At 40.2% G+C, this 8,678-nt stretch overlaps 1 protein-coding gene across 1 annotated transcript; it reads right to left on the bottom strand.

Annotated features, from left to right (window-relative positions):
* Window positions 1-388: 388 nt before the first annotated feature.
* Window positions 389-4,132, bottom strand: LOC135506861 (zinc finger and BTB domain-containing protein 18-like). Its single transcript, XM_064926268.1, has 3 exons — window positions 3,655-4,132; window positions 3,096-3,226; window positions 389-2,904 (listed from the first exon to the last, which is right to left on the bottom strand). The coding sequence occupies exons 1-3, from the start codon at window positions 3,893-3,895 to the stop codon at window positions 1,684-1,686; spliced, it is 1,593 nt and encodes a 530-aa protein (XP_064782340.1). The 5' UTR covers window positions 3,896-4,132; the 3' UTR covers window positions 389-1,683.
* Window positions 4,133-8,678: the final 4,546 nt, after the last annotated feature.

The following is an 8,678-nucleotide window of genomic DNA, read 5'->3' as shown; positions in this document are numbered from 1 at the left end:
TTGACATTTTTACTAATTAATTAGTAATTATGTATTCTACCCCTTTGTTATGGCAAGTTCAGCAATAGAGTTTAACGTGATTTTTTTAATGACTCTGTACCACACACATGCAATTATCTATAAAGGTCCATCAGTGAATTTCAAACACAGATTCAACCACAAAGACCAGGGAGGTTTTCCAATGCCTCGCAAAGAAAGGCACCTATAGCCGTTTCAATTGTTGTTGTTTTTTAAAGCAGACACTGAATATCCCTTTGAGTATTAAGTTATTCATTACATTTTGGATGGTGTATCAATACACAGTCACTACAAAGATACAGGCGTCCTTCCTAACTCAGTTGCCAGAGAGGAAGGAAACCGCTCAGGGATTCAATAATGAGGCCAGTCATGGCTTTAATAGTTAGAGTTTAATGGCTGTGACAGGAGAAAATTGAGGAAGGCTCAAGAAAGTTGTAGATACTCCACAATACTAACCTAATTGACAGAGTGAAAATAAGGAAGCCTCTACAGAATAACACAATTCCAATACATGCATCCTGTTTGCAACAAGGCACTAAAGTAATACTGTAAAAAATGTGGTAAAGAAATTAACTTTTTGCCCTGAATACATAGTGTTATGTTTGGGGCAAATCCAATACAACACATTACTGAGTACCACTCATCATATTTTCAAGCATAATGGTGACTGCATCATGTTATGGGTATGCTTGTAATGGTTAAGGACTGTGGTGTTTTTAAGGATAAAAGAGAAATTGAAGTTAAGAGTTAAGTACAGGGAAATCCTAGAGGAAAACCTGGTACAGTATGCTTTCCTCCAGACACCGGGAAATTAATTAACCTTTCAGCAGGACAATAACCTAAATCATAAGGCAAAATATACACTTACCAAGACAACAAATGTCTTGACTTAAAATCAGCTTGAAAATCTATGGCAATAGATGAAAATGGCTGTCTAGCAATAATCAACAACCAACTTGACAGAGCTTGAAGAATTTTTAAAATAATAATGTGCAAATATTGTACAATCCATGTATACAAAGCTCTTAGAGAATTACCCAGAAAGACTCACAGATGTAAACACTGCCAAAGGTGATTATAACATGCATTGACTCAGGATTGTGAATTAGATAACTGTATTCCATTTTCAACAAATTTGCAAAGATTTCTAAAAACATGTTGCAATGGGTGAGACATTTTTTTTAATCAAGTTTGAATTCAGGCTGTAACACAACAAAATGTGGAACAAGCCAAGGGGTATGAATCATTTCTGAAGACACTGTATTTCCAGCCTCCAAACATGGAAATGGAAAGAGACATCTGTCACACAAACCACCACAAAGTGTAATAACATTTTGACGATTTTCATTAGGCAAGAATTTACACTACTGTCCACACAAGTCTCTGTGTCAGCCATTCATCTATGCCTTGGAAAAATCAGTGCTCTCGTCGAACCACATTGCATTTTGTTATACCACTTGTTTTCAAGTCCATTTGCAAATTGTTCATGCCTCTGATATGCGGTAGCCTAATGAAAAATAAAGGTATAATAGTCAAAAGTTTTTTATACATTTTGTTTTTAATTATTGTGATAGGCTCATGTTTTACCGGTACGGCGTAACCCCACTATTTATTTTGCTGGGACGCCGTCAGGAACGCCTTACTTTCAATCCTGATTACATATCACTATACAAGGGCCGCATGCATTTTCTGCTGGTGTATCCTGAGGTAGCTCCTCTCTGAGAACCTCTTCCCGCAGTGTGTACAGACAAATGGCCTTTCTCCCGTGTGGACCTTCAGGTGCATCTTCAGCTGGTCCTGGCGGGAGAACCTCTTCTCGCACTGGGGGCAGCTGAACGGTTTCTCCCCTGTATGGACCATCTGGTGCCTCTTCAGGTGGTCCTGGCGGGAGAACCTCTTTTCACACTGGGTACAACTGAAGGGATTTTCCCCTGTGTGGACCCTCTGGTGGATCTCCACCTTCTGCAGGCACCTGAAGCCTTTGTTACAGAACATGCAGAAGAATCGTTTCTCTTTACTATTGCCTGATGTGACTCCTCCTCCCTGAGCCTGGGCTCTTGCCCTGTTGTTTGAGTTCAATACCTGATCGAAATGGACACGGCCGTGTGAATCTGAAGGCCCCATCGACGTGGACACTGGATTGCGATCCCTGAACGCGTGTAAAGGAGAATTGGTTGTGACATTTAGATTGGTCTCTAAGCTTCCCCTGTAATCTAAGAAATCTCTGCCCTGCGAGTGTCCGTCTCCAAGGTGACTATCTGCATTCCATGTGGGAGGAGCATCGCCCTCTACTTTCACAGTCACCTCATCTACCACTATAACCTCCCCTTTCTTATCTAGGCACCCTTCGGAGTATATACTACTATTGTACCGGTTCCAGTCCCCTCTAGACAGATCAGTCTGGGTCTCTAAATCTAAGGATATGTTGCCAGGGACCATCTCTGTATCATAAGAACAAGACAGATCATCAACCCCCGTGTCTAACACGTCACCATCTCCACGGGAATGAACCGTCCTCTGGCTCTGATGAAATACTGGTAAGTAATCTGAGCCAGGAGCAGGAGGACAGACAAGTGGCCCCAGCACCAGTCTCTCTGGGTCGGATCTGTGGTCTGATCTGTGGTCAGACCCTGTGTGTAAGAGCCGGTGTGTTACAGTTAAAGTCTCGGCATCCGTCTCTGACTTGAGGGCGGCGTTCAGCATTCCACTGACCTCCGGGATGCTGCAACGGGTCCTAGCCTGGGGCGCGGCGGTCAGGTCCTCTGTGGTTACAGGGGGTGCCACTCCAGCCGCTGCTCCAATCTGGATGTCTCTGCTGTGCCGTGGGTCCTCTCCTTCAGACCTCTCCTGCTTGACCCCAGGACCTGCAGCCTCTGCATCTACAGACTGACACAAGAACAGAGGAGGTTATAATTGGTACAATGTTTGAATTGGATGACAATGTCGTAGGGAAGTCTCAAACTTCCCTAGGGCAGATACATATTGTTGTGAGCCAGTGAATAACTGAGGGGAGCATTTCTGAAATGAACAAGTCACATTTGATGTACTGTAATTTTTTGTTACACTACGACACTAACCTCTATCACGATAACATGCTGGGTTGAGGTTCCACTCCCCTCATCTATAGATATGGGTTGGTCATTTCTCCACCCATTGTGTCCCGCTGGCTTTACAACATTCCTGTGGCCTCCAGTGAGATGTCCTTCACCTAAGAGAGTGATTGGGGGAAAGGGGTGGTTAAATTAGATCATGTGAATGCTCAAAGCTATATTATACACTATTTACAGTCTACAATTGGCAGGAATGTAAGGTAACACTTCTCATAAGTTGTTGACATACTATTTATTGATTATGTTCCATCCGTCACATTATTTTTAAAAGTAAGATAATAGTACATTCAGTAAATCAAGAATCTGGTTATAATATGAGTGTCTTTGTGCAATAAGAATTTGTTCTTAATTTGCCTGCCTCGTAAAATAAAAGTCAAATACAACAAATGCGCAAGATAGTATGCAATACTTCCCCTGGTTACTTGGCTATCAAAAACTGAGCAAGACACCTTTCCAGGTAACACTTATAAACACATGCGAACCGGGTTCGAGAGCCCCCGCAGCCTTGGCCTTCTGCAAAATGTACCTCTTGCAATTCCTCTGTATCGCTCTCGCATTGTCCTCTCTGCGCGCTCCCGTGCTACCTTCAGTTCCAGTAGCTGTAGTTTCCTCCTCAATGTCCTGTTTTCTTTCTGGCTTTGCGTTATTTCCAAACGAAACACTGCATAGTCGTCGTCTACGAGTTTACTGATCTCTGCCACGGCTGAATTCGCTAGAACCTCCATGATGGAGGCTATTTGAGTGTGAAAAACCATACAGTTAGCCATTGTTAGTTACCGTTAGCAGCTAACTAGCGTTGCCTAGATAACGTCAATCAATAAAGTCCTGTCTTCAACGCGAATTAAAGACTACATGGGGTAAATATGTGATGCTGTGCAGTTAAATTAGTAGGACGTTTAATTCACTTGGTGTTAATAAACTTAAAAATAGCAACAATAAAAACGCTAACGTGGAAATTGTTCTCGGTCATTGTTTCCTGTAGAGAAAGGATGTTATTGGTTAGGGTCATAGTGCAAATGGTGTGGCTAAATAAAAAGGTATGCGCTCTGTTCTTTGCAATACGGTACCAGAGATACTGGATATAATGACGAGATGCTTGTATCCCCGCCCTAACAGTGGGATTCGTTGTCCACAGAGCTGAACGGCAGACCGTCAAGCACCAGCCTAACACGGAACCCAAACCGGCTGCGCGCGTGCACTATCGTGCATAAATGTATTTTGTCCCCCCACACCAAACGCAATCACGACATGCAGGTTCAAATATCAAAACCAACTCGGAACCAATTACATTCATTTGGGGACAGGTGGAAAAGCTTTAAACATGTATGGCATTTAGCTAGCTAGCTTGCTTGAAGGTGTCATGGGAATTATGACTTGCACTTTGGTAGTCAATTCTTACCATGCCCATTATTAAAATAGGATTTACTGCATATAGAAATTACAGTTTTTGTTTTCAACATTCATCACAGGTAATTCAAACAGTTGAGAGTATTTGTCTCCTAAGCAGACTCTTCAGTATCATTGTCACTTCAGAGCTATGTGTGTGTTTTACAGATGGCAGAGAAAAGCAGAGCACCAGTGTGGGACTATTACATGGAATTGGCACCAGGGAAAGCAAGGTGTCTTATTTGTGATAAAGATGTAAGCATGGGGTCAGCAGGGGCTAAATCAAAACATACCAGCAACCTGTGGAATCACCTTAAGAACACCCATCCAAAAGCCCATAATATGTATTATATTAAGTTAAAATAATGTTCATTGTTCATTCAGTATTGTTGCAATTGTCATTATTACAAAAATGTGTGTGTGTATATATAAATAAATAAAATTTGAAAACGGCTGATTAATTGGTATCTGCTTTTTTTGTCCTCCAATAATCAGTATCGGCGTTGAAAAATCATAATCGGTCGATCTCTAATCTGGGGGTCCCTGAGGAGAGGTTTGAGAACCACTGGGCTAACCTAACCAGGTAAAACTTCGGACCCTAGTTGGAGGGGAGTAATAAATCAGCTGTAAAACGGTTTTATATGAGCTATGATGGGACCAGATTGTTTCTAATCAGGTCATATGGTTTAAAAAAAATAGGCATCTGCGATTGGACAATAGAAGTAACAGGGCTGAGTTTACTTTAAGCAGTGTGGCATTGTGTCGGCATTTGCATCTGTAGTTAAAAAGTTACTCACACAGTATGTCATCACTATTGTGTTGATTGATTGATTGATTCCAGGCAATAACTTTGGATTGATAAGGTCTAGACGATCCACCCTGTGTTTGAATATAAACTAAATTTGATCACATTCACATTTTTTCTTAACACAAATAAATAGGCCTATTTTAGGCTATAAATTCATAGCTTAAGATATAAATACACGTTATTGCTTCGTTTCCCCTGGCAGGAGGGGATCAGAGCCTATAGGCTTCTCTAGGCTACCTGAAGCTGTGGTTGTTATCAGTAGGCTACAGTTGATCAGACTGAAACATAGATTAATTGTGCACAAGTTGTCAAATCATGAAGCAAATCAGTGTAAACAACAGTACTTTGTCCCTATTTTCAATGCTTTTCTGTCAATATTTTTTATCACACTGAATCAAAAGTGTTGGGGCATATGCCAGCTAACCACATGTTTGCCGACTATGCCTATTTCTGCAACACGGATAGATGCTACAAATGAAGAAACATATTCTATATATATATGTTCTATACTATCTCGAGATGTAGAGTTAATATCTTGACATTTTGAGACAGTATACATTTGTTATTTTTTTGGGGTGGCGGGAATGGGCTTCCAAACCTTTCTGCCACTCGATGAGTCTTGTACAATTGGCAGCATCATGTTTTACTGGACTTACACTGCCGTTTAAAAGTTTGGAGTCACTTAAAAATGTCCTTGTTTTTTAAGAAAAGCACTTTTTTGGTCCATTAAAAGAACATCAAATTGATCAGAAATACTGTGTAGGCATTTCTAATGTTGTAAATCACTATTGTAGCTGGAAATGGCTGATTTTTAATGGAATATCTACATACAGTTGAGGTTAGAAGTTTACATACACTTAGGTTGGAGTGATTAAAACTTGTTTTTCAACCACCACAAATTTATTGTTAAAACTTGTTAGGGCTAGGGGTTCTGCTAGATATTTTTTAGAAATATTTAACTTTCATACATTCACAAGTGCAATATACCAAATTAAAGCTTAACTTCCTGTTAATCTACCCATCGTGTCCGATTTCAAAAAGGCTTTACAGCGAAAGCACACCATATGATTATGTTAGGTCAGAGCCTAGTCACAAAAACACATACAGCAAAATTCCAGCCAAAGAGAGGAGTCACAAAAAGCAGAAATATAGATAAACTTAATCACTAACCTTTGATGATATTCATCAGATGATACTCATAGGACTTCATGTTACACAATACATGTATGTTTTGTTCGATAAAGTTCATATTTTTTTCCAAAAATCTCAGTTTACATTGGCGCGTTATGTTTAGTAATGTTGTGCCTCGAAAACATCCAGCAAATTTTTAGAGAGCCACATCAATTTACAGAAATACTCATCCTAAACTTTGATAAAAGATACAAGTATTAACAGCAACCGCTGTGTCAGATTTCAAAAAAGCGTTCAAAAAAGAAAACCTTGCAATAATCTGAGAACGGCGCTCAGACACAAAAACAAGTCCATACAGATACCCGCAATGTTGTAGTGTTATAAATATTCACTTACCTTTAATGATCTTCATCAGAATGCACTCCCAGGAATCCCAGTTCCACAATAAATGTTTGTTTTGTTCGATAAAGTCTATAATTTATGTCCAAATACCTCAATTTGTTAGAGCGTTTAGTAAACAAATCCAAACTCATGAGGCGCAGGCAAGTACAGGCAAAAAGTTCAAAAAGTTATTTTACAGTTCGTAAAAACATGTCAAACGATGTACAGAATCAATCTTTAGGATGTTTTTAACATAAATCTTCAATAATGATCCAACTGGAGAATTCCTTTGTCTTTACAAATGCAATGGAACGTAGGTCACTCTCACAACGTGATCAGCTCATGACCTTCTGCCAAACCTCTGGTTGAAACAGATCTCATTCGCCCCCACTTCACAGTAGAAGCCTCAAACAACGTTCTAAAGACTGTTGACATCTAGTGGAAGCCTTAGGAAGTGGATTATGACCCCATAGACACTGTATATTCGATAGGCAATGAGTTGAAAAACTACAAACCTCAGATTTCCCACTTCCTGGTTGGATTTTTATCAGGTTTTCGCCTGCCATATGGGTTCTGTTATACTCACAGACATCATTCAAACAGTTTTAGAAACGTAAGAGTGTTCTCTATCCAAATCTACTAATAATATGCATAAATTAGCTTCTGGGCCTGAGTAGCAGGCAGTTTACGCTGGGCGTGCTTTTCATCCCAACGTGAAAATGCTGCCCCCTATCCCAAACAGGTTTTAACAAATTATGGTCTGGGCAAGTTGGTTAGGACATTTACTTTGTGCATGACACAAGTAATTTTTCCAACAATTGTAATTCATCCAACAGACTCCCTTTCAGAGCGACACACAGAAGCATCCAGGGTAAATGCCCTGCTCAAGGGCACGCTGACAGATCTCCCACCAGGCCAACAAACGCGAACCCTAACCTTCCAAGATCCCCCCCACAGTTCCCCAACAGCTGTCCCTCAACCAATCGAGACCCCTCCACAGTCCCACCCCCCCAAGAAGAAAAAGAAAAACACAATTAATTCCATTCCCCAACCCCAAGAACCCCCCAATGCACCAACAACCAAGAAAATGATCTAAAGAAGACAAGAAAACAGCGAACAACAATGCAAAAAATAAAATCAAAACAAAGGACAGAAAGGACAACTAAAATCATAACAGCAATGCCAACTGTATATGTTTGTGTGTGTATATACATGTGTACAAACACCTGCATGGCATCATTTTCAGGCAAACCGGCATTAGCTGTAAAAACACTGCCCCTCAGTGTCATTCAAACATACTTTTTATTATGTTTTATTTGGACTTTAGTTTTTACTTTTATCTTTGACCATCATTCTATCTCCGGCACAGAAACTCCCACTTGTCTCCAATTCCACATCCCAACCCTCAGCCCATCCCACCTATCTCTGCTGGCCACCCTCTTCGGATTTCTATGCAACATATATCTTTCAACTGTGCTGTAATGTTTAACGTACAATTTCAATCTATCTAACCGAATAGAATCCACAGATTGCGAGTTGAAGATAAATACTTCAATTGACCGACCCGGTATTAGTAATTGACCGACCCGTTCTCTCCAGATCTCCTAACAGTTCTATTTCTAGGGTCAATTTTAGATCAATGCAATGCATTTTCAGCCATTCTTGAACCTGAGATCAGAAACGGGCTACCTGAGGGCAATACCAAAATAAATGGTCAATTGATTCTGTATCCTCATAACAAAATCTGCAGAACTTTGATGATTTTATGACCTAAATATTCAACATTTTGTTGGTGGCAAGAATTCTATATAATAATTTTACCTGAAAAACATGAAGTCTTGAAT

This window comes from Oncorhynchus masou, chromosome 20 (genome assembly GCF_036934945.1).
Source record: "Oncorhynchus masou masou isolate Uvic2021 chromosome 20, UVic_Omas_1.1, whole genome shotgun sequence".
Classification (NCBI taxonomy): Eukaryota; Metazoa; Chordata; class Actinopteri; order Salmoniformes; family Salmonidae; genus Oncorhynchus; species Oncorhynchus masou.
The sequence above is the reverse complement of the archived record's forward strand: the minus strand, read 5'-3'. Positions and strand labels throughout refer to the sequence as shown.